The sequence below is a fragment of the Petaurus breviceps genome, unplaced genomic scaffold (genome assembly GCF_028583685.1).
Source record: "Petaurus breviceps papuanus isolate PSGF00001 unplaced genomic scaffold, PetGlider_PUasm1.0 78, whole genome shotgun sequence".
NCBI classification, from domain to species: Eukaryota; Metazoa; Chordata; class Mammalia; order Diprotodontia; family Petauridae; genus Petaurus; species Petaurus breviceps.
In genome coordinates, this window is record NW_027186502.1 from 603745 (window position 1) to 630734 (window position 26990).

At 41.2% G+C, this 26990-nt stretch overlaps 1 protein-coding gene across 5 annotated transcripts in view; it reads left to right on the top strand.

Moving 5' to 3' along the window:
* The window catches only part of VWF (von Willebrand factor), a 212622-nt gene that overhangs the window by 175400 nt on the left and 10232 nt on the right, over positions 1-26990 (top strand). For all 5 annotated transcript variants that reach the window (XM_069106080.1, XM_069106083.1, XM_069106078.1 and 2 more), the window contains 9 exons: positions 612-714; positions 1725-1799; positions 3654-3758; positions 7813-8018; positions 10184-10333; positions 15075-15185; positions 20273-20456; positions 22409-22449; positions 23339-23455. In XM_069106080.1, coding sequence (XP_068962181.1) covers positions 612-714; positions 1725-1799; positions 3654-3758; positions 7813-8018; positions 10184-10333; positions 15075-15185; positions 20273-20456; positions 22409-22449; positions 23339-23455 — 1092 coding nt within the window. The remainder of the gene's footprint in view (positions 1-611; positions 715-1724; positions 1800-3653; positions 3759-7812; positions 8019-10183; positions 10334-15074; positions 15186-20272; positions 20457-22408; positions 22450-23338; positions 23456-26990) is intronic.

Below are 26990 nucleotides of genomic sequence, written 5' to 3' on the forward strand. Positions count from 1 at the left end.
AGAGAGAGAGAGAGAGAGAGAGAGAGAGAGAGAGAGAACACGAGAACTCCATTCTAGGCATGTGATAGCCAGTGCAAAGGTTAGAAACTGGAGATGGAGTATTATATCCAGGGATATGCTGAAGCCAGTTAATACAGGCTTGGGAGAGCCAATTATCAAATTTTCAGTATGAGTATTTGTGCCTCAGAAATTGGCAAACAGTACATTAAGGGCTTCATTTATTGTTTTGTTCATTGATTGGCAAGACTTAAGAAAATGATGGTGAAAATATTATTAATGACGATTAAGCTTAAAAGTCTGTCATGTGTTTTCAGAGGGCTGGTTGTTAAACATTTACCAGCACACCCCTGATTGTATGTGAGGAACAGTGAGTAGAACAGTATGTCTGGATTATAGAATGTGGATAGAGAATAATGTGACTGGAGTAAGATAGGAAGGGTCCTGATTTTAATGAGCTTTGAATGCCAAAGAGAGGAGTTGGATTTGATCATAGAGGTAATAGGAAGCCACTGGTGGGTTGTTTTTTTTTTTTTTTCTGAGTGTGTGTGTGGTGGGGTGTCAGGGTCAGACCTGCACTTTAAGGATCTCACCGCTTCTCACTTCTCACACAGTACCTGGAGACGTGGGTGCCTTTTGGCCAGCCCTGTCAGATCTGCATGTGTCTCAGCAACCGGAGGATCAACTGTACCTCACAGCCTTGCCATACAGCCAGATGTGAGTCCCCTTGCCCACTCCCTCTGTATACCACCACAAGCTGTGGCACCATGGGATGCCGGAAGGAGGACTAGCCTCAGGGGTCACACAGTGGAGTCCTGCTTCCACCACTGACTAGCTGGGTGGCATTGGGCAACCTTTCTGAGCCTCCTCTTTTAAAAGTGGATCATTAAACTTGACTCTGTCTATCTCAAGGGCCTTTGGGAAGAAAGTGCCTTGTAAACCTTAAAGGGCTATATATAAATGTGAACTATTCTTATTGAGAAATGACTTCAAGAGATTTCGAATCCCTCACCCAAGCTGCAGTGTATTAACTTTGTGTAGGCATATGTTTTATATTTCCTTGTCCATTTCAACTAGTAGAATGCAAATTCCTTGAGGGCAGGGATTAGTTTATAATCATTGTTTCCATAGCCCAATGGCTGATTTATTGCTACCTTAACTTACATTCTGAGGATACTGCTCTTTTCATATACAACAAACACACTCACCTCATACACAGAGCCCTAGGAAAGCTGAACCCAAGAGGTTTACTTTATCATTGATCCAATTGCATGATTTCTTCTAGGACTTGAACCAATGGCCCCATATTTCTTTTAAGGGCTGATTATCCTAGGTAGAGGGATATAAATTGAGTTGATCAAGATGTCCATAGAAAGAGACTTCTTTACTTCCCTTGATCCCCTGTTCCAACATGTAGCTTTTCCAAATTGTGTCAGACTTTTTTTCTTTCTTCCTTTCTTTTCTCTCTCTCTCTCTCTCTTTCTTTTTCTCTCTCTCTGTCTCCCTCCCTCCCTCTGTCTCCCTCCCTTCCTCTGTCTCCCTCCCTCCCTCTGTCTCCCTCCCTCCCTTTCTTCCTTCCTTCCTTCCTTCCTTCCTTCCTTCCTTCCTTCCTTCCTTCCTTCCATCCTCCCCTCCTTCCTTCTGTCCTTCCTTCCTTCCTTTCTCTCTCTCTCTTTCTCTGTCTTTCTTTTTTTTTCAACATTCTTTCTTTACCTCCTTTCCTGTAGCCACCACCTGTGGTTCCTGTGAAGTAGCCCGTTTGCATCAGAATCCAGGCCAGTGCTGCCCAGAGTATGAGTGTGGTATGTATCTAATTTATGATGTCTCATAAATTCACTGAGGTTTTGTGTTTAAGTCTGATAAATTATCTGACAGGGTGCTGAAATAACCAACAGGTGTAATTTCAGAACCACTGACTATATGCTTTGAGAAATTACAGGGAAGGCAAGGGAGCTAGAAGACTGGAAGTGTGTAAATGTTATCCTGAATTTTAAAAAGGGAGAAATAGGCTGATTATAGAAACCATAGGTTGGTAAGTATAGTATCTAGAAAGTATAGTCCAGCAAACCTGACACCTAGAAAGCCTCTAGAATTGATTATTAAGCAGATGTTTGGTGAATATTTAGAAAAGAATGTGGTGATCACCATGAACCATCATGGATTCATGAAGAACAGATTATGCAAAACTGACTTCATTTCCTTTTTTGATAGCTATTCTAAGTTGTTAGATGAAGGAAATGCTATAAATGTAACATTTTTAATATCAGCAATGCATTTAACAAAAAGTCTCTCATGATGTCCTTGTGGATACAACAGTGGAATATGAATTATATAATTGCACAATTAAAGGGATTTACTGTCTTTCAACAACTGTATCCAAAGATTGTTGATTAATAGTTTGTTTTCAACCTGAATCTTTAATTTAATTGCTTAGAAATCTGCCCTGAGCTCAGGTCTATTCAACATTGTTATCATTTTCTTTGATGAAGACATAGAAGGCATCCTCATCAATTTGATGGGTGAAACAAAGTTGGGAGTAATAGCTAATGTGATTGATGTTGTAATAAAAGGGAATCATTAAACAGATGCCTTCAAGAGATTTTTTGAATTCCCCAACTATTAATGCTACCTTTCCTCATCCATCCATGCCTCCACATACTGTGTGACTTTTGTGCATTTTTTCCCACATATCCTCCATAGGGGGTCCACCCAACATTCTTCCTTTAGGTTTCTTAACATTTTTATTTTATTATGAACTTGAAAATTATGAATAAACATGGACATTTCCATATGTAAAGAAGGTCACAAAATGTTTAGCTGTTAGAAACCCAAACCACATATTTAGATGAGGGAAAAGGAGAAGGAGGGTTGAGGGGAGAGGGAGAGAGAGAGAGAGAGAGAGAGAGAGAGAGAGAGAGAGAGAGAGAGAGAGAGAGAGAGAGAGAGAGAGAGAGAGAGAGAGAGAGAGGGCTTTTCTCTATTTCTGTCTTTTGTATACACATTCAGTTCTGACTTGGCAGCCAGTTACAAGGCTTTTAATCACCGTACAATAAAAAGACAGGAAACAGTCAAAGAACACCTACCTATTCATGCTTTGAAGTGGGGAAAGGGACCTTCTGTTATGCCCATTCAGAAGCAGGCTCAACAAACTTCTATGTGAGTTGGTACTAGGAAAAGTATATCGTGCTTGTTCTGAGGACTTGGCCCTTCCTTGGTCAGTCACATGCTCCTTTCCCATTACACAAAGAGAGGTAAAATTTAAGCAAGCCCCTATTTAGATTGGAAAATCCAAATTGGTAGTTTAAATAATTTTTAAATCAAATACTATATTACGCTTTGTGTGTATATGTGTATATATGTATGTATATATGTATATACATACACATACATATGGTGTATATATATTTGTGTGTGTATATAAATACATATGTGTGTGATATATTTGGGTTTCTCTGTAATTATTCTTAAATTTTTTTTGAGTACTAGACTATCCTGTCTTCTGGCATTGAATTATAAACTTTCTAGGACAGGATTTAGGTATTTTTGTTTCCTTCAGTATTAGGCACTGAATACCCAGTGCTAACCCACTGATCAGTTCAATTAGAGCATCTTAAGGATATGACTGCCTATTGTTGCTAACTCTCTCCTTCCTTTAGTTTGTGACCCAGAGAACTGTGACCTGCCCCCTGTGCCTCACTGTGAAGATGGTCTTCAGCCGGTGCTGACCAACCCAGGGGAATGCAAACCAAACTATGTCTGTGGTAAGGCTTTTGGATCAGTCTTTTATGGTGATGGTCCTGGGTTGTGAGATAGAGCTTCCCTGAGTCTGCAATAAGGAAAATTTCTGGCTGGGAGGAGGGTACATTTATGGGAGGGCTAACTCTTTTTCTGGAGTGGAAGAAGTAAGGCTCAAGATGAAAGGAAAGCAAATCTAAGCTGAAGGCCAGGCTAGATCAGACGTTAGATATTCAAGGGATTGAGATGAATGTAGGAGTCAGTTGTTGATGAATAAGTTGGGAAGCCAAAAGCAGTCAACTGTCCAAGCTCAAACCATTTCCTGGAAGCTTGGGTCATTTTATTTTGGAAGTTTGTGTGCCCTACCCTAGCTCTGTGTAGTTCTAGGAACCTCCTTCACTCTCCACTGTCTCCTGATGATCCAAACACTCCTACACTTTGCAGAAAAAAGTTGGGGGGGGGCTTCATTCCTGGGTAGAGTGTTAGGGAGGTTCCCATGCTTGAGGGTGGAAAGCCAATTAGAAACCTATTGCAATAGGTCAAGTAACAGGCAATGAGGGCCTGAACTAAGTTGATGTCTGTGTAAGTGGAGAGAAGGATAGATAGATAGATAGATAGATAGATAGATAGATAGATAGATAGATAGACAGAAAAATGAATAGATAGATGGATGATGGATAGGTAGATAACAGAGCATTTAATGAACATTTACTATGAACCAAAAATCTATGTTAAATGATAGAGATACAAACACAAGCGAGAAAGATGGTCCCTGTCCTCAAAGAGCTTACATTCTAACAGGGGAACACAACACATAAAGAAAATGGAGTTGGAATAAGAGGGTCACACATGTGGTGGTGTGATGTGGTCTAGAAAGTAGTGCAGGGGGCCTGGTTGCAGACAAGATAGTTCTGGGCCCGATAAGGCAAAAGCTTACCTATCAGAGCCCATGGTCCCAACGATACAGATATGAGGGAAGATATGTGGAGGCAGAAATGACAAGATTTGGCAACTGATTAGATATGTGGGGTGAGAGAGAGTTTAGTGTCAAAGATGGCACTGACGTTGTGCACTTGAGTGACTGGCAGGTTGGTGATGCCTGGGACAATAATGGGAAGGTTCAGAAGAGGGGAGGATTTGGGGAAAGCTAACGAGAGCTGTGATGTAGATCTTCCCATATTGTGCTTTTACCACTCATTGGCCACTGCCCCAGAGCCCAGAGACAGCTAGGATGTATGGAGGCAGGGGAGGGGCTCTGGCTGCAGCCACCAAATGATCAAAAATACATATAATTGTGTATTCTAGGGAAAGGGAAGGATGTGCTTTCCTAACAGTACATGGACAGCTGCTGGTGTGTGTGTGTCAGGTCATGGTTAGGTTAAAATTGCCCTGAAGGGCTCATGCCAAGGCAGAAAGGGAGAAACTGGGAGTTCATACAGCCTTGGAAGGAGGTGGAGTGAGGGAATGGAGTTGTGTTGGAGATAATTCAGGAGACTGGCTATTGAAGGTAGAGTAGGATGTGATCCAAAGTCCCACCCTCCATTTTGTTAATCGCATACATCCTGGAGTCATGCTACCGCCCCCATGGGGCTGGGTCCCCACTTCGGAGACTGGAATAAGAAATGGAATCTGTGTTGGCTTTGTTCTCTTCTGCCCCCTAGGAAATGAATATTCTTTCATCTTAGGGAAAAGAACTTTCAAAAAAAAATCTCCCCTCTATTCTTGTTCCTGGAAAGATCTCTGCCTAAACCAGGTTTGGGAAACCTGTGGCCTCGAGGTCACATATGGCCTTCTAGGTTCTCAAGTGCAGTCCTTTAACTGAATCCAAACTTCACAGAACAAGAAGTTTGGATTCAGTCAAAGGGTCACACTTGAGGACCTAGAAGTCTGCATGTGGCCACAGGTTTCCCACCCCTGCCCTAATCCCTTGGGCAAAGTTGTTGACCATATAGGGTGATAATTTAGAGCTGGAAGTGATTGTAGAGGCCATCTTGCCCAACCTCTTCATGTTACAAATGAAGAAACTGGGGCCAGAAATATTAAGTAATTTGTCCAAGATCACCCTCTAAGCACCAGAGGCAGGATTTGAATTCAAGTCCTGTGACTCAAGAATCTTTGTTCTTTCCACTGTATCACATTGACTTCCAAAGGAAAGTGAGAAAAAAGGAGTTAGAATTTTCCAGGGGGCATATATATGCTACTTAAACAGTCATATGGTAGACTGCTCTGTTCCCATTCAGGAGTCTGATGGGAGAGACAAATTCCCTCTCCTCTAAAAATATTACTTGCCCTCCTTTACCTTCTGTCTCTGGCTCCCAGATAAATCTACTGTCACAAATGAAATTTAACAAAGGGGTAAAATGAGGCAGTTCTCCAAGCAAGATATTTATCAACAGGTGCATGCAACCTGATAATAAAAGTTGGGTCTAATAATAGCCCTGCCTCTGGCCAAGGGATCCTGAATTGAGGGTGCAATACATTTTTATAAGCATAGAACAAAGAACAGAACAAAAATCATGTAATTGGTCACCTTACAAAAGTGAGAGGTTATTGGTTATGTCAAAGAAAGCAGTTATACCCACAGGTGGGATGCTGACCACATCTCTTTATTTCTAAGAAATACTTTTGTGAATTTTATGCATCCTAATTGCATGCTGAGGTTGCTAATGAGGGCAGGCTTTTTTTGATGACTGGAGAATTAGATGAGACCACCTTAATTGTTTAAGATATGACAAGGTCAGGTAGTCCCAGCTTCTCAGAGATACACCACAAACCTTGTGGGAAATGCTTAGATAATGTTTATGAGAGTATTGAGAACAGAGTCTTTCTTTAGCTAGCAGCAATTTTATCCTTGGTATCTCTCTTCAGAGAGGTGGAGGGTGAACTTTAGCACATGTAAGCTACTTTGCCCAGAGACAGAGAAGAGGCCCATGCTTATTACATAGAATACAGAATAAAATAAAATATAAAATACAGAATCAAGAATTAATTTCTTCACTGCTCTGAAAATTTGCAATGGCTTGACTTTTGTGAATTGAAAATATCATTTCTTTTAATTTTTATTTATTTTATTTTTAATTTATGGAATAAAATAAGCATTTCTATAACATGGTATAATAAAAAGATGATTGCACAGGAAACTGCAAATCTATTATGTATAATTTACTATTCCTTTTAAATATGTTATAAAGTTATCGTCTAAATTTCTTTTTTTCTGTTTTTTCCTCCTCCCCCACCCAGATGACTACCATTAGACACAATTGCATATATATGTAAAATCATTCTATAGATATTTCTATTTACCAGTTCTTTCTCTGGATGCAGGTAGCATCTGGAAGCATCATTTAGACATAGGGTAAGAAGAAAATGAAATCTATCAGGAAATAAAAATCTTCAACCCAGAATAATTTATACTCTGCTAATTCAGACAGTGGTTTTACTGAAGAAACTGTGTTCAGATAGTAGGAGAAAGGAGTCTTTGGTTTCAAAGGAAGACGCAGGGCATGGGCATGTGATTTTTTTGGGCATAGATGGTATTTGTTGAGTGGTTTTGAATTTGATGAGCCAGAGGATGGGGGCTGGTTATACAGACAGAGGGAATAAAGAGGAGAAAAGGGATCAGAAACATGGACGTAGAAAACTAGGTCTATGAATAATATTAAAATCACTTAGTGCAGCCTTCTAGGGAGGTTCAAACAACTGATCATCTTGAAAATAATTCTAATTAGGACACATTGTTCCAAGTCCTTGTAGAGTTATAGAGATGCTTCATGTGATATTGCTGGACCTCAGTAATATCCAAAAGGATAATTGTTATTGGGGTTAAGAGGACAATTCTATGTTTTCAATTTTGACTAAAATCCTTACTTCTCTGAAGTTTAATTTTTTTAGGTCCTATTTAATATCTTTCAGACTCTGAGTTGGAGAGGCCTATGCTCATTTACAGCACCCATGTAATATTCTGGGCAAACTCTCTGCTGGGACTTTGTGTTATCATCACATTGCCAACTAACGGTGGGGGAAATTCTCAGTAGAGGGTGAGCCCAGTGGCATTTCCCCTGTGTTTGTCCATCCTTCCAGCCTGCAGGGAGGAGGAGTGTAAAAACGAGCCTATCCCTTCATGCCCTCCACACCGGACATTAACTCCCCGGAAGACAAAATGCTGTGTTGAGTATGAATGTGCTTGCAGCTGTTTCAATTCCACTGTGAGTTGCCCTCTGGGCTACCTGTCTTCCTCCATCACTAATGATTGTGGATGTATCAGTACCACCTGCATCCCTGACAAGGTAAGGTGTCTGCAGCTTCTGTGTTCCTAATATCCAAAATCTGGCTTCACCAGTCTCATTCCTTGGTCTCCAAATTGAGGACAATCATATAATCAGGACCTTTGGGTTCTGTCCCTACCTTAAATAGAAATTCAGTTGAATCCAACAGATTTTTTTTTCTGAGCACTTACTATATGCTTAAAACTTCTAGGCTCTTATGGGAGACATAGAATAAATAAACTGAAGAAAAGGTCCCTGCCCTGAAGGAAATTAATGCCTAGTTGAAGAGTCAAGCACATGAACCAGTTAGGAAACAATTCATTAAATCGTTCATCTGGTAGTTACTGAGTACCTACCATGTGCAAAGCACAATTCTATGGGAGATACAGAGAAGTATAATTTAGGTATTGTCCCTATTGTGCTAGCTTATGAACTGTTTAATAAACTACAGCAGGGGTGGGGAACCTGTGGTCTTGAAGCCATACATAGCCCTCTAGGTCCTCAAGTGTGGATTCAGTCAAAGGAGTGCACCTGAGGACCTAGAGTGTCAGTAAAATAAGCATGTAGTTGCCTGGCATATATGACTCTTCTGGAGGCAAAATAGCAAATTCCCTGGAATGTTCTGACCCAACAAATATTGGAATATGTTTTGATGAAGCAGGAGCTAGATTTAGCAAGGTTTCTCAAGAGAAGAGCAAGATCTGAGTATGTCTCCAGCATAGAAGCCTGCTGAAGAAAGGAACTAGACATACCATCTAGTCCAGGGAAGGGGAACCTGCAGCCTCGAGGCCACACATGATCTTCTAGGTCCTTGGGTGTGGCCTTTTGACTGTGTCCAAGTGCTACAGAACAAACCCTTTTATTAAGGGGATTTATTTGGTAAAGCATAGATTCAGTCAAAGGGCTGCACTTGAGGACCTAGACGGGCACATGTGACCCAAGGCTGCAGGTCCCCCCCTGCCCTGCCCTATTCCCTATGACACATGGGCTTTCTAAGTACAAGAAGATTGCTCATACTTTTTTGTACTCCTCATACATTTAGCACAGTATCACATACACTTAGTAAGTTGTTGTTGACTTGTTTCAGACATGTCTGACTTTTCATAACCCCATTTGGGATTTTCTAGGCAAAGATCCTGGACTTATTTGCCCTTTCCTTCTCCAGCTCATTTTACAGATGAGGAAACCGAGGCAAACAGTTAAGAGACTTTCCTAGGAAGAGAAGTCTTCCTGACTCCAGGCTGAGCACTCTCTCTACTGCACTACCTAGCTGTCCACACATAATGAGGCTCAATAACAGTTTAATGGATTATGGAATGATAGATTCTCTGAATTTTAGTTTTGGAAGGGATCTCAGTGGCCATCTAGTTCAACCTAAACCTGACCTAGGCTATAACATATATGAAAAGTAGTCATCCAGCCTTAGCTTAAATCCTTCAGTGAGGGAAACGCTCACTTTCTTATTTTCCTAATGGTTTGCTCTAATTGTTAGGAAATTTTCCTAACATCAAGTTGAAAGTTGCCTCTTTGGAATTTTCACACATTGCTCCTGGTTCTGTCATCTGGTATTTGTTGTCTGAGGACCAGCCTAGCCAAGCTCAGAGAGGAGCATCTTCACAATGTTGGTGGCTGAGTGAGAAAAATACTTGAAAAGAATGGTCACGTTTCCCTGATTTGCATCTTTCTCAGTCTAAGCAATCTCACTTCCCTCCACTGATCTTCCTACGACAGAGACTCAAGACTCTTTGCCATCTTGGCTGCCTTCTTTCCAATTTATTGACATCCTTCCCAAACTATGGTACCTAGAATTGAACACAATACTCTAGATGGGTCTGATCCCATCCAAATGAATAAACGAACTTGTTTTTCTAACTGGTTCACATGCATAGGCCATCTTTCCAGGTATACTCTAAGGTCTTTGAGGGCTGGAGCTTTGGTGTGGTTGCCTTTCACTAGAAAGACTACCAACCAGGGTGTATGTACCCCATAGGGTCTACTGCTCTGTAGGGTTACTTATGTTTCCTTTGCAGGGGTAGAGATGCAGAAAGAGCAATAGTCTTCTTTGGAAACTCAAACTCGTGGTTGGGCATCTTTGAAATTTAGCTAGCATGATTGGTTAAAGCTGCTATCCATCTTTGTCTCTAGCTCATTCAAGGTATAAACAAGTTGAAACCTTATGCCTCCAGGTTTGTGTGCACCATGGCACGGTCTACCCTGTGGGACAGTTCTGGGAGGAACGCTGCAAAACCTGCACCTGCACCGATATGGAGGATGCTGTTGTGGGCCTGCATGTGGCCGAGTGCTCTGAGAAGCCCTGTGAGGAGAGCTGCCAGCCGGTAAGTAGGGTGCCAGGTGGGTATCCCTGGGATGGAGCAGTAAGCCCTTAGAAAGAAAAGACTCTAGGAAGGTGATAAGTCCCTGAATTGAAAGCCATGTGCATTTTCTCTGTTCAGCATCCTTTTAACAGCCATTAGCAACCATTAGAAGTATAACATGATATTCTGGGCAGAGGGAGAGGTACAAAGAAGGCATGTGGGGCAAGGGTTAAGACTGGAATATGGACAGTAGCTGGGTAAAAAGCAACTAAGCTAGGAAAAGAAGTGCTTGACCATCCTGACATTATATTCAGCATTAGTTAAATCCATCTTCAAATTTTGAATCAGTTATAGGATTCCAGATGAACTAAAACTCTACTCTGATGACTCATGAGGTTTTGGATGTGACCCTAAGTTCTTGAAGGCTACCTTAGGGTAGCTCTGGCAGATCTTGCCAAGCTGGAGAGGCTTCCTGAGCAGGTTAAACAATAGGCTGTTTTGTCTGAAGACTAGACTAGACAAGTTCAAAGAGAATCATCATCAGTTAGTCAATAAACATTTATTAAATGCCAACTGCATGCCTAACACTGTACTATGTGAGAGATGTTATGAAGGTACAACCAACAGACCTTGGCAACAGATCAGATATGGGGAGTGAGAGAGAGTGATGAATCCAGGATGACACCTAGGTTTTGAGTCTGAGGGATTGGGTGCTCCCTTCAACAATAATAGGAATGTTAGGAAGAAGGGAGGGTTTGGGAAGAAAGATAATGAGTTTGATCTTGGCCATGTTGAGTTTAAGGTGTCTAAGGATATGCAGATCAAGATGCCCAGTAGGCATTACAGTGTTTGCCAGGTGACAATTTTTGGCCATGGTAGCTCATGGAAACTGCTTGTTAAGGTGTGGTAGGGTTGTGTCCTACAAGGGTTGTGTGGTGGTGGAATCTTCCCTCTGAAACAATGGATCTGTTGAAATAGTGAAGCTTTAAGTATGAGCCTTTACTAGTTCAGAATGAAATGGAAAGGAGGTAGAAGAAAGAAATGGAAAGGATGGAAAAATCTGGGAATACCCCTTTTCCCTTTCTATGCTAACCACCTCTTCCCTCGTGGGTCCTGCTCATTATGTTATTGTCTGTGCCCCCTCATTCCTTAACATCTTGAGATCAGTGACTGTTAAACTTTTGTCTTTTCTCTAACACCTGGCACAGTACCCAACACATAGTAGCTTCTTAATGTTCTTGTTGAGTGATTGTTGAGAATACTAGGTGATACTCTGGTCCTAAGACTCTTAAGTCAATATTGGAGAGACTCTTCTCTGAGTCAAATCTAAGTGTTATCTGGAAATCCCAGATCCAAGGAAAAAAAACTAATAGGGAAGTGGTAGTTTGGGCTCTGTGCAGTTGCTTAAAATACATTATAATGTGAGATTTTATAATACTGCTATGAGAAGAGTTGTGGGTCACAGGAGCAATATACACATTATGTTGGTTTTATAAATGATAATAATGATAACAGTGGGGAGACTGGTGATAACAGCATTGTGTCAATGGGTCCTTGGTTTGGGGAGAAGAAAAACAGGCCGTGATTAGGCCAGACAAGGGTGAATTCTTGCAATTAGCCCAACAACACTCCTTGTGCTTTGTTCAATGCCTTGGAGAGCATCTGAATTAAGTTTTTTTTGCTAAATTCTCTAAGGTGAAGATGATCTATTTGACGCAGTCCTCATTTGTGAAATGAAGGGATTATATTAGCTGAGCACCAACATTCCTTTCAGCTCTAATGCTCTATGTGGTCTGATGCCATAGCTCCAAAAAGATTATGATCTCCTGCCTTTGGTAAATCATAGTCCCTCTCTTTGCCTCCTTTTCCCACTTGATGAGAATGAAGTTGATCACCAGTCCCAAGGAGACGTAGTGTAGTTCAGTAAGGTCTCCTGAGCATGGGAACTCCTCCAGAGAGTGGCACGTTAATATGAAAGATAATGGGCAATTTCTCAGATAGTCCCAAGGCTGGGGGAGTGTTGGGAGAACAGAATGTCTCCTGCCTGTCCGTGCTTCTGAACATCTGTGACTATTCACTCCCTAGTGAGGACTTTGCTCTGAGACCAGGCACAGCTCTGGGTCCTTCTTCCTTGGCTTCTGACATACACAAAGACGTCATTGCTTAAGTAACTGAGACAATATGGTGCAGCCAGAAAAAGAGCATGGTGGCACAGGACGTGACTTCAAATTCTCTCTGTGACCTTGGGCAGTTCACTTAACCCTTGCCTTGCCCCAGGCCTCAGTTTCCTTATTGGTAAAATGATAGGGTAAGATTAGAGCCCTTTCAGATCTGACTCTATGATCTTTTTGTACTTCCAGAGGCAGATATCAGAATACATCTCTTCAGCAATATTGAACAGCCTGGACATAACAGGCCAATCAATAATCCAACCAACAAGTACTTATTAGTCACCTATTATGTACCTAGTGCTGTTACAAAGACAAAAACAAAATATTTCCTAAGCTCTAGGAGCTTACATTCTTTTAGGGATGGGGGTGGGGGTCGTGATAAGCAGATATACAATATATACAAAGGAAATCCAAGGTGATTTCAGAGCAGAGGACCTAGGAACTGGGGGGATCAGAAAAGACTTCATATAGAAGGTGTCACCTGAATTGAGCTTTGAAAGAGGCTAAGGATTCTAAAAGCCAGAGCTAAGATGGGAGTAAAGGGAGATGGAATGTCCTGGCTTGAAGGATGTCAGTTAGATAGTGTGGTTGCATAATAGAGTTCCTGAAGTAAGGTAAGGTACAGGAAGGGTAGGCCAGGCAAATGACTGTGATGTTAGCCCAGTAGTCAGGCTTGCTCACTTTGGAAAGTGCTCCGATATCATAGGCACATGGATGAATCCTTGGTTACCCCTAGCCCATGCTTAGGTGGGATGTGATGGAAGCTGGGGTATCTCTACCACATCTAGACTGCAGAACTCAGTAGAATAATTGGGGACAGAATCCAGGGATCTTAGATCCTCAGGCATTTGACATTTATGAGAGGGACTACTCTGAATGTGTCACTAATAAGGACCAGGCCACTTAGTTCTCAGGGAAGAATAGACTCTGCAGAACTCTAAATAGCCTGGATCTCTGAAGGAAGAGATTGAGTCGATGTTTTCTCACCTTTCTCTAAGTCATGCCCTTGTGAAAGGTGGCACTGGGAGCTTCCTTAATATTTTAACCCTGGTCTCAGGTTCAACTCCTCATGTTGCACAAAATAATTGAAGGGGAATGATGTTGCTTAGCTGAAGGAACTGGGGTATTTAATTCTTTGGAAGAGAAAACAGGGAGAGACGATACTCTTTTAAGCCTTTTCAAATGTGAAGATCGATCAAGTAGAATACTTGCTGTGCTTGGTCTCATGGGAGTAATGGTTAGAAGGAGGCGCATTTCCTAACAATTAGAGCTCCTTGTTCCAAAGTGAAATAAAGTAGTGAGTTTCCTGTCTTTGGAGTTCTTCAGGTAGAAGGCTGGAAACTTTTTGTTGAGCATATTTCATACAAGCTTCATGTTTCAAGTACAGGTTGACCTAGGTGATTTTCAGTTCCCTTTTAGCTCTGACCTTCCCCCAATCAAATCATCCTATCTGAATGTGAAACTCTAGCAATTCCCCTTCCCTTGGTAGCTCCCCCTTAATACTTTGCATGTGGTGAAAGTTGTTACCCTTAATTCTGTATGTTCATTAACTTTTTTTGGTTCATTTGTCTGTACTGTATTTGTTCATGTCAACCAACCCAATCATTATTAAGAACCTAATGTAAAAAATGGTCAATGCTAAATATTGAAGCAGGGTACAGAGGAGTATAGGACAAGCTCCCTGCCTTCAGAGAAGCTATAGTCTATTGAATGGAAGGGCACAAAAAGATGAACCAGAAACCCAAGGGATTATATGTTAAGTATCAATAATGTTGACCTTAAGAGCTATGGGAACTAAAAGGAGGGGATTAATGTTATGGGTTGGCTTGATCAGAGAAGGCTTCAGGAGGTAGGTTGTATTTGAGATGAGATTAAAGAATGTATTAGATCTGAATAAGAAAAGCAGAGGGGTCTGCCATTCTAAGTTGGTGAATGGGGAGAGCTAAGACGCAGTAGTGGGCACAGTGTGTTTGAAGAATAGGAAGACAGACCTGTAACTAGTGATTTTGGCACCTGGGCAATTGAGGACGGGTAGCTTAGGTAGGACTAGGTGCACTAATTGGAATAAAAAGCATTTCAACTGAATTGTCCTTAAATTAACTTTGTAATTCACAATGTGAAGAAAATATATTAAGACAAATTCAGTTGAATGGAAGGGAGATGCAGTAACTATTGTGACTTAGGAGTAGCATTTTAGAGTTGAAATGGAAGTTGGAGGTTACATAATGCAGTCTAGATAGGTAGGTGGTTCAAAAATATTTCTGGACCATGATGATAGCAGTGATGGTGATAATCACTGTCAAGCCAGGATTTTCTCTGAAATACTTTTGCATTCCATAGACCTAAGTATAAGACAAAAGCACTTACATTGTGTATATTTTAAAATTATTTATACAGTCACGTATTGTTTTGCCAGATAGGATGTAAGTTTCTTGAGGGCAGGGACTATTTCATTTTTGTCTTTGCTTCCCCAACACCTGGTACAGTGCTTGGCATATGGCAGGCATTTAATGGACTTGTTGATTGATGAGAATACCATGTTGCATCTTCTGTTCCTCTTATTAACAGCCCCCTTTTCCTTCCCTTTCCAGGGCTTCACCTATGTTTCTCAGGAAGGTGAATGCTGTGGGAGATGCCTACCATCAGCCTGTGAGGTGGAAGGTGGCTCATTCCGGGGAGACTCAGAGATTCATTGGCAGAATGTAAGTTTTGAGGTCAACATGCCTTTGGGCATGAGTTTGAAAACACAGGGATGGGATTGGGGACAGGTATACTTTCTCTTCCTTCTTTTTATGCTTGGTACAGTTACCATTGTTCTTCCTGAAAGAAGCAAACAATCATTCACCTTATGTCCTCTCCTAAGAGTTTGCCTGTGAGATAGAGTTGGAAGTCAGACACTATGGGATGAAGAAGACATAGGGCTGGAGGGAGGTGCAGCTGAACAACAGTTGTAGAAGGAGTGCTCATGTGGTCTAGATCAGGGGTTTTTTAACCTGGGGCCTGTGAACGGAATGTTTTTTTGATGACTGTATCAGAAAAGTTGGTTTCTTTTATAACGACACAAATTTCATTTTCTACATTTAAAAACATTATTTGGAGAAGGGATCTGTAGGCTTCAACGAGTTGTCGAAGGGATCCATGACAAACAAAAAAGTTAAGAACCACTGGTCTAGACATTCCAGTGTGGATTATATCCCCCAATCTTCAGCCCACCACCACCACTATGCAACAGTTATCCCCTCTATCTCTGGAATTTATCACACTGATAATAATAGTGCCCCTGACTCTGGACCTGGGGGTATTTATTTAACATGACTTTAGTTGAGTGATGACTAAGTAATGACAGAACAAGTGACTTCTAGCACCGACCTTTAAAAAGATGCATGAAGATTCTAAATCTCACCAAAACCATTTTTCATTTAGATCATGTCTATGGCTTCAACCTCAGGATGACCCCAATCTAGGAAACCCCATCATAAAATTAGGACAGGCTCAAGGAACAAGAAATAGTTCTGGGTCAAGTAGGGAAGGAACCCCCAGTTTGATGGCAGGGGTGACCTAGGTCCTTCGAGTGTGCAGGTGAGTGACTACTGCCTTCGGAGAGCTGGGATCCTCCATGGTATTAAAATCAGCAGAAATTAGGGATGGTCACTGTTTAGTCCCACTAAGTGGGGAAGAGTAGGTTTGGGGACTTAGGAAAACCCTGCCTTCATCCTGCTTCCTCCTTGGGTAGGTGGTATGGTGTTAATTGACTTTAGTTTTATTATGACCAGTATTTTCTGACTATAACCATCCACTAAACCAGGGCTTCTTAAACTTTTTCTGCTTGCTACCAGTGTTAGTTGGCATTGGGTGACCTGATGGCATGTACTGTGCAAAGTGTGTGTTCAGAACCAAGGCTACAGTGAAGTTGTGCAATGCAAGAAGGGTGAATGCTGCCAGAAATACCTCAGATTCATTACATGTTTGATTTTTAATTAATTTTTAGTCATTGCATATTCAGAAACCTTTTACTATTGCCAATTTTTTGCAGCCCTATATTGGGTCACAACACCGAGTCCTCTCATATAACAAAGAAAATATTAAACAAAACCAAATGGATAGGCAAAACTTGGAATCTGTTTACTAGAGAATGGCTAAACAAATTGTAGTATATGAAAGTAATCAGATATTATTGGAGACAAGGTGGTAAAATGGATAGAGTGCCAGACCTGGAGTTAGGAGGACTTGAGTTTATGGTCTCAGATACTTACTAGCTGTGTGTCCCTGGGCAAGTCACTTAACCTTGCTTGTCTCAGTTTCCTTGTCTATAAAATGAGTTGGAGAAGGAAATGGCAAACTACTCCAAGTTCTTTGCCAAAAGAACCAAGAACCAGACATGATTGAACAATAGCAACAGTAAGACCTGAGTTCAAGTGTAACCTCAGACACTTACTAGTTGTATGATCCCAGACAAGTTGCTTAAGTACTGTTGGCCTTAGTTTCCTCAACTGTAAAATGGGGATAATAGCAGCACCTGTCTTGTATGGTTGTTACAAGGATCTAATGAGAACATTTGTAAAGCACTTAGCACAGTACCTGGCATATAGTAAGTACTATATAAATAAATGCTTATTACTTTCCCTTTTCCTGTTGTACAGTGAAAAATGATGAATGTGAAGAATTCAGAGAATCATGGGTAGAATTGCATGAACTGATGCATAGCGAGATGGATAGAACACGAAGAACAATATAGTTAATGCATACACCAATGCAAATCAAGAGAATTAAGTTGAACTATGGAATAATTATAATCCTTAATCTTGGTCCTAGAGGTCAGATGATGAAACGGACCTCCAATGTTTCAGTAGAAAGATAGAGGACTATGAGTATGGAACACTTTCAGTTGTACTCCTTGTATTGGTGTTGCTCTTTGTTATAAAGGAGGGTGCTTGCTGTGTGGCAAGATATTTAGTAAAAATGACAATGATACATGAAATAAAACCATCACTTATTATTATTTATTAAATTGTTGTTATAATTTATTAAAGAAAAGACCAAAACTGAAAAAGAAATTATACATGACCAGATATCCACATGCCATATGTGTGGTCCCACAATGATTTATTGAGAGGAAGGAAAAGTGTTTTATCCTCTGTTTTCTAGGACCGAGACTGGTCTTTGCAATGAGTCTGAGTTCAGCTGCATTTTAGTGCTGGTTTCATTTGCTTCAGACGTATCAAATATGAGCCAGCTGTAGCAACACTCCAGCCCAACCAGATTAAAATATAATTGGGAACTATTTAACAATTTTTTTTAAAGTACAGTTTAACATAGTTAATGTTAATATGTGGTTTTCTAAGTTAATAAGCTGCCTATAGTTTAGTGGCCTCATTTCTATTTGAGTTTGACCTCACTGGCTTACATTCACATTTACATAACCTTTTATGATTATAAAACAAAGTGTTTTCACATCCATTTTTATTTGATCCCGACAACACAGAACAAATATTATTCTATCTCCAAAGTTACAAATGATCTCTTATTTGACAAATCATGATATCACAAAATTTAAGAGTTGGAAAGGGTTTCAAGTGACCTCCATTTAATCCAAACCATATGTGAACGGAATTCCCTGTCTTACATGCCTGACCAGTGGTGATCCCAGTCTCTGCTTAAAGACTTCCAAGGAGGGAGGATGGGACTTATTGAGAAACTCACAACCTCTGGAGATAGCCTATTCCATTTTTGGACAGCTTTAATCATTGGGAATTTTTTCCTGACCTCAAGCCTAAACCTGCTTATTGACTACTTTGATTCATTGATTTTGCCTTCTAGGGCCAAACAGAATAAAACAATCCCTCCTCCATATGGCAGCCCTTCAGACATTTGAAGACAGCTCTCGTTTTCCCTTGGTCTTCCCTTATGTAGGCTAAACATGCCCAATACCTTCTATCCATCCTCATATACCATGGACCCAAGACCATCATCATTCTGGTTGTTCTTTTCTGGAATCTCTCCAATTTATCAATTTCCTTCTTAAAACATGGTGCTTGGGGTGAATACACTATTCCTGGGAAGTTTGATAAGGGCAGAGCACAGTGGAACTATCACTTTCTTATTCCAGGAAGATAAATTGAATCGACTTTTTTTTTTTGGCTACTGCTTCCAATCATGTTGAACTTGAACTTGCAGTTACTAAAACCCCTAGTTCTTTTTCAGAGCAACTGCTGTCTATCCATGCTTCCTCTGTCATATATTTGTGCAGTTTATTTTTTTTTGTGTGCCCAAGTGCATGACTTTACATTTATTCCTATTACATTTCACCTTACTAGATTCAGCCCCCTGACCTAGCTTGTCAAAATTGTTTTGGACCCTGATTCCATCATCTACTGTGTTAGGTCTCCCTCTCAGGCTTTTGTTATTTGCAAAGCTGATGATTGCACCACCTATCCCTATATCCAAGTCATTGATAACAATGTGGCCCTTCTGCTCAGGGCCAAGCACAGGTTGGTGAGGTGCCATACTGGACACCTCCTGCCATGTTGATATTGAACTAGTAACAATTACTCTTTGAGTTCAGTCATAATTCATCTCTGAAACCATAATTGTGTTATAATCCAATCCATGTCTTTCTATCTTCTTCACAAGAATGGTATGATATACTTTATAATTTTTTTTACATGTTACTGGGAAATAAGATATACAGGCCATGGGGTATAGAAATCTATCTTGCCCTACAAGAAAGTGGGGGAGGGAGTTTGGGGCAAAATAAGAGAGGGCAGATTGGGGGAAAAGTAAAAATTAAAAAAAGCAAAGAATAGCATGAGATTCTTTATAAAAAGTTTTGATAAAATCTTGGTAAATTATATCCCTAGCATTCTCCTTCTCTACTAGCTTAATTGATTACAAATGGAAATGCAGTTTGCAGGATGTGACCTATTCTTGATGAAGTCATCTTTGTAATCACCATTTTCCAGTAAAGGTGTTCACTAAGTATCTTTTTAGTGGGCTATTCTAGTATTTTTCCAGGAATTGAAGTCAAATTCAAGCTCACTGTTTTGTTTTCCTTTTCTTGAAAATTGGGACAGCATCGTACCCTTCAGTTTTGTGGTACTACTCCCATTTTCTAGTCTTTCAAATGTTATTTATAGTGGCTCAGTATCACATCTGTCAATTCTTTCAGGACCTAAGAATGTCGTTTATCTGGGCCAGGTGATTCTAATTCATTAAGGGAGCTAGGTTTTCTCACTATGTCCTTACTTATCTTGGATATTGACTCCCTGTTTGTCATTAATATGAATTTTCAAGAATGAAAGACATTTAGCAACTAAAAAAAATCACAAGCAATATTCTTATCAAAAACAGGTGATCCCTAGGGCACCAACAGCTACCAATCCATGGGCCCAATAAAGACTATAACATACCATATTTTTCATGGATATAAGGAAAGTCTGCATGAGAAACTTCATCTAACAATGCAAGCCAGCAGCTTCTCTGAAATTTGTATTGTGAGAGGATTGCCTAGAGCACTGCGAGCTGAAGTGATTTGCCCAGGGTAACAGAGCCAGGTGTGTCAGATTGAACCCAAGTCTTCCAGGTTCTGTGGTTGACTATCCATTATAACACACATACTCATGAAAATGGTGAAATAATATTAACTCATATTTATTTACACTTTGAGGTTTACAAAGTGCTTTCTTCCTATGAATCCTTTGGGATCGGAGGTACAGATACCATTACCAACATTTTTGTAAGTGAGAAAACTACACCCTAGAGACTTGCTGATGCCTCCTACTCTGCTCCACAGGTTGGCTCACAATGGCATTCCCCTGAGAACCCTTGCCTCATCAACGAGTGTGTGCGAGTGAAGGAGCAAGTCTTTGTCCAGCAGAGGAATGTCTCCTGCCCTCAGTTGGATGTCCCCACCTGCCCTCTGGGCTTCCAGCTGAGCTGTAGTCAGGCTACAGAATGCTGCCCTTCCTGTCATTGTGGTCAGTTTGGATGAGATTGGGAGTATTTGGTTGTGTGTGTGTGTGTGTGTGTGTGTGTGTATGTGTGTGTGTGTGAGTGCACGCACCCGCATGTTTGTGTGTGCGTGCTCTGGCTTCTTTACTGGATTACACATCCTCTGCCCTTCTAACACTCCAAGTTCGAATATAACTGTCAGACATTTAACACTAGCACACAGGATGGCCCCTAGCACAGGTTCACTCTTGATCTGGTCATACAGGAAGCCAGCTTAAGAGCGGTTAATAATCTTGCTTTATTCTAGTCTCGTCTTCTCAAAGGGAGTTGCTGATAATGGGAGTACCAACTCTTACAGCATTCCCTAATCACCCTCCTTGCAGGGACTGGTGAGAAGGGGGCACAACTACCCCTACATCTCAATGGTGTCAGTCGAGATAGGCACAGCTTATGCACTCCCCTAAATCCCTTCAAGCTTCAATGGGGGCTGGTTGAGGCAAACACAGATTCCTCCCAAGTCTTGATGGAGGCCAATCAAGGTGCACACAGCATTCCAGCTTATGCATTCAACCCTAAGGGTTCCCCACTTGCTGACCAGTGCCCACCTGCTTTATGGGGCAACAGATAAAGAAGGCATGTGGCCAGCCCTATTGTGCAGGCACAGTGGACATTTACAATCGAAGCACAAATGTTTACATTATTTATCATTATATGACACCGCATAAGTATGGTGGAGATGTTCCCAAGTCATGAGCCTGGGAAATAGAGATTATTATGGCCATGGATCTTGGGAAACTAAACTCTTAAGAAAGAATAACAAAAATCCACCTTACTTACAATATAATCTATTATTATTTTTCTGGAAACTACCATGATAGCTCCTAAAATTATAAGACCATAGTTTCAGAACTGGAAAGAGACAGAGAGTCTATCCAATTCAACCTCTTCATTTTGCATGTGAGGAAACTGAAGTTTTGAGCTCAATAATCTGGCCTCAGACAAGTAATTCTAACCGTGTGACCTTGGGCAAGTCACTTAACCCCAGTTGCCCTGTCCTCCCCCCCACCCCCACATAAAGTGAAGGTCAATAACTCATCCAAGTTCATACACGTAATAACAGAGCCAGGAGCTGAATCGAGGTCTTTTGGTTCTAAATCGCCCACTTTTCCCAGGACTGTAAGAACTGGGATGATGGTAGGAAGACCTTCCACATTTTCAGAAATTGTTTGACATTGTCACAGTGCCTGAAATTCCACCATTAGAATTCATTTATAGGTTAACAAACCTTTTATTTTAAAATGCAAGTGTCCCTGAGAAGAGATATAAACTATTTACATCTCAGTGTGCTTGGTTTAATCAGGTACTTTCTTCATGACATTTTGCTGATTCTGGCTCTCTCTAGGGCAGCTAAGTGGTGCCACAGTGGTTAGAGTGCCAGGCTTGGGTCCAGGAAGACCTGAGTTCAAATCTGGCCTTAGACACTTCCTAGTTGTGTGACCCTGGGCAAATCACTTAACCCTGTTTCCCTCAGTTTCCTCATCTGTAAAATGAACTGGAGAAGAAAATGGCAAACTACTGTAGTATATTTGCTAAGAAAAGCCAAAAGAGGGTCACAAAAACTCAGATATGACCGAACAATAACAGCCCTGTATATCCCCCAAAGGATGAATATTTTGAATGTTTTTGGTGGGGGCAGAAAATATAATTTGGGGGCATTGCCAGATAGTATAGATAGACCTGAATCCAATATCCTAATGAGGGAGCTGGGCAGAATGAAGGTACTTGGGATGTAGAAGAAAATGGGGTGAGATGATCATGGAAAGGAGCAGCGGAAGAGGCCTAAAGACAAATGTCAAATCCTTCAGCCCCCACATCTCCTGCTTCATCTCATTAGTTTATCTTGAGAGGGAGAACGTGCCTTGAAGAATTATGGCTAGTGAGCACTAATGCCTGGCTTCTTTCTCTCCTCCTTCTGCAGAACCTGTTCAGGGTTGCGTGGTCAATGACACCATCATTAGGGTAAGATGCTACCTGCTCTGGGGTCATGTTCTTTTTATTTATTTATTTGTCTTTATTGATTTGTTTACTTTTAGTTTACAAGATTCAGTTCCACAATCCCTTGAGTTTCAAATTTTCTTCCTCTCCCTCTCTTCTTCCCCACTCCCATGGCAGCATGCAATCAAGTATAGGATCTGCAAATACTTTCACATTAGACATCAGTCAGGTTATAAAGAAGGATCGTATCGGATGGAATGAACAGTGGGAAAGAGGAAGCAAACCCAAACAAGAAAAAGAAAGATCTAGGGTCACGTTCTTGCAATAGGCTTCTATAACTGCTAGAATGAGGGTTAAGTGAGGCCTAGCAAATCAAAAGCATACAACAAAGTCATATATGATCAGAAGCAGAAGGAGGATGGATTCTGGGAACTTGTTCCTCAGGCTTTCTCTTGCGGGTCTTGTTGCTTCCCCTCCCTTGGAGTCACATATTAGTACTTCTCAATTAGTGCCAGGACTAAATTTTTTGAGTTCTCTTGATCCTTAACCCCATTGTTCCTACATTCCTCCTTCATCTTGCTCTAAGCCCTCTATTCCAGGCACTGGGGGTGTTTAACTTTGCTTCGATTAATCACCTGGAATCCATCATCATGTACACCTAACACTCCCTCCCTGCCAAGGCTTCCACAAGCGCGTCCTCAGGATACCCCTGACCTCTGGCCTCTGTAGGGGTCGGGACTAGCAGGAGCTCTCACTTTTACCATCCTCACCCTTTTGGGCGGGGATAAGGGAAGGGAGGTGGGAGCATGAGCAAGGGTAAGGTAGGGAAGAGGTGGAGTAAGCTTGTGCCTGGTCATGGGGAAGAGAGAGAGGGAGCACACCCAGGACTCATGTCTGATTCTTTTCATTCCAGCCTGGGGGCAGCCTGATGGTAGATCAGTGTACCACCTGCCACTGCAGCGTGGAGAGCGGCATCATCCTTAAGTATAAATTGGTGTGTGGAAAGGTTACTTGCCAGCCCTGTCCCCAGGTGAGAGAGGGAAGGTCAGGGGACTGTGTGTGTGTGTGTGTGTGTGTGTGTGTGTGTGTGTGTGTGCGCATGCATATAGGAACGTCTGGGGGGGTGGGAACCAATGGTCCATGGTCATTCTCCAGCACAGACCTCAGTTCTCAAATACAGTCAGTGTGTGAGAAAGCTGTCCGCTCCAGGTGAAAGACAGAAGGACAGGGACACCTTATGTGTGCCCACTAAGTGCTCAATATACACATATTTGCACACACGCTTCTTTCTTAATCATCTTCAAATATAGACTCATGTATGCAAAGGTAGGTAGCCTGTTCCCAGGCAAGAGGGGGTAGGTTAGGGACTCCATGTAAGTGAAAATGGGGGCATCTCTTCCAAGGAATAAGGGCACGAGATAGTCAAATTCTACGAGGCCCTAAGTTTTTACCACTGTGGCCATGAGATCTGAGTCAATTGTATCCCTTCCTTCATTGATGGGACTATCATGACTTAGAAAATAATTCATTAGTAACCTACAAATAATCAACAAGCATTTAATAAGCACTTACTGTATTACAGGCACTGTGCTAAGTGTTAGGGCTGCAAAGAATGGTGAAATAGACCCTACCCTCATGGAAATTACATTCTACTGGAGAAAACAACATATACATATATGCTTATATACAGAATATATACAAAATGAAAACAAAGAAGTTTGGGTTAAGGGGAGCTCTAGAAGCTGGGGAGACTTGGAAAAGTTTCTTGAGCTGAGTCTTGAAGGAAATCAGAGATTTTAATAAGTATAGATGAGAAGGGATTGCATTCCAGTCCTGGGGGACAGTTAGCCAGTACAAGGACATGGAGATGGGAAATGGAATACCATATGTAGGTAAGATGTTGGAGGTAGGTCAGGGTGACTGGAATGTGAACTGTGAATCAGAGGTTAAAAGGCAAGAAGACTGAAAGGGCAGGAGGGGCCAGGTTATGAATCCTGGAAGCAAGAGAGAATCACTGGAGTTGGTCTAGTAGGGGATGGGGTGACATGTTCAGGTTTTTTTCCTAAAGAAAATCATATTGGCAGCTATGTGAAGAATGGATTAAGGTGGAGAGAGGCCCATGGCAGGAAGACCAAATAGAAGGTTATTGATGTAGTCATTGGCACGTGATGAGAGCCTAAACCAGTAAGGTGGCTGTGTGAAAGGGGGTGGTGGGGATGTGGAGGTAGAAACAATGAAACTTGGTAATGGATTGGATGGGATATATGGGGTACATGAAGGTAAGTAATTGAGGATAATACTGAAATTGAGAGCCTGGGTGACTGGGAGGATGGTGGCACTTTTGACAATAATAGGAAATTGGGAGAAGGAAAAGGTTTTTTTTGGGGGGTGGGAGAAGACAGTGAGTTCTGTGTTGGACATACTGAGTTTGAGATACCTCCAGATAATCCATTTTGAAATGTCCAATAGGAAGTTGGTAATGTGGGACTGGACTAGAGGGGAGATACTAGTTGGCTGGTTTTGTGAGGGGATTAAGGTGATTATACTGTGCAGGTTGGATTGGCGTAGATAGAGAGAAGACAGTTATTTCGGTTGTGCAAACTTTTACAAAAATATTTTGTGCTTAAGTTTGGGGGTGCTGCTCGGCAGGTGGGGGAAGCGGCTTCCCCTAAGAGGAAAGAGAAAAAAACTGCTGATGATTTAGTGGTTCCTGTTCGAGCACATTATGTACTGCCTTATTTCATGTAGAGCAGCATATGGAATGCATACCCCCTATCAGGAATAACCCTGGAAACCCAGCTTGGTTTAAAAAAACTCCTCAGCCATATTGTGCACCTGTGAGTTCACTTTAACAGAACAGGAGAAAGGCAGGAGTGTCTGTTTTCTTTATGCAAGACTGAAAATGTGTTCTTTTGTGCTTCTCTCTCTCCCTCCCCCTTCCCTGTTTCCTTTTACTCTATTGCCTACATCTCATTCTCTCTTTCTCCTTTTTCTTTCTCACCCTCTTCTTCCCTTTCTTTCTGCCCTTCACTTTGTCTAAATTCACTTCTTTTTCTGCTTACCTTTTTGCCCTTCCTCTTGACTTTCTCACCCTCTGGCAGGGATTTGAATTCCCTCTGTCTTCCTCCTCCAAACTCAGCAGCTGTCATCTTTGTGGCCTCTCTCAATTCCCCCATGCCTCATTTTCAGATCTCAGCCCTTTTCCTCCACCTCAGGCCAGGTGAGGAAGTGTTCATTTCCTGATCTCCTCCCCACAGTCACCAAGCAATGCCCTGGGTCTGAGGACTAGTGAAAGTCAGCCCTGTTTTAACCTAACTCTATTCCTTGCCTCTTTTATTCTTTTCTTAAAGCGCTTATGTTAATTCTCTCAATGCACCTGCATTTTACTCTCATTCCTCTTCTTTCCCCATATATCTCATTCATATATCTTTCTAAAACCATCCTTTCCTCCTTCTTTTCTCTACCCTTTAACACAATCATACCCCAAAAGGCCATCAAACCTTATACAAAATTTTTAGCTTGAGTCAAATTCTAAACACACACACATCTATCAATATCTATATCTATATTTATATCTACATTTATGTCTACGTCTACATCTACATCTGCATCTACATCTACTACTACATTAATAGGGTCTTTAACATCAAAGACTTTTCAGGATAACAAGAAATTAATCTCTAATGGTACAATTTTGGGGCACCTGGTCAAGCCATAGGATTGAGATAGATCTTTAATGAGCTAGGGAAAGTCATTCAATGTGTCTGAGTCAGTCTCCTCATCTGTAAAATGAAGGGGTGGGACTAGCTATCTGTAAGGTCCCTTTCAGCACTAAATACACGATTAATCAATCAATCATCAACAAACATTTTAAGTGCTATTTATCATTTGTCTTATCTCTCTGTCTATCTGTGTTATATATCCACCCATCTCTTTTTACCAGGGCCTGGGGATGAAGTAAAAAGAGAAAACTTGAGCAATTTTTTAAAACTCAGATTATGCAAGGAGATGGGCTTATTTCAGAAGATAACTAGCAAGCTAGGTAGATTCTGGAAAGACAGATAAATAGATGATTATAAATGTTGAACTGGAAGGGGATTTAGAAGTGAATTAATGGGACCTACTCATGTTATATATGAGGGAATTGAAACTCGGAGAGTTTGAGTGACTTGACAAAGACAGCGAGAAAGTTACGCCATCCTAACTACCTGACTAAGTGGCCCCAAATTTTACACTAGAGATTAATTCATTGGAGATTTGAAGACTTTTTGGCCTTGAGGTTTTTACTGAAACTTGAGAGGGATAAATCTTTGAATGATCATTACCTACCTGTGTGACCTTGGGCAAGTCACTTAACTTTCAAGTTAAGCCTCTTAGGAATGAGTCTACATAACTTCAGTTTCCTTATTAGAAAAATGAGAGGGTTGAACTATGTGACTCCCAAGGTCCCTCTAAGCTTTACGTCTATGATCCTGTAATCAATTAACACCTTAGAGGGGCTATTTTAATAGACTAGGAAGGACCTAACTAGGTAGGGGAGGGGGAAGCACTAAAAGGTGAAAGGG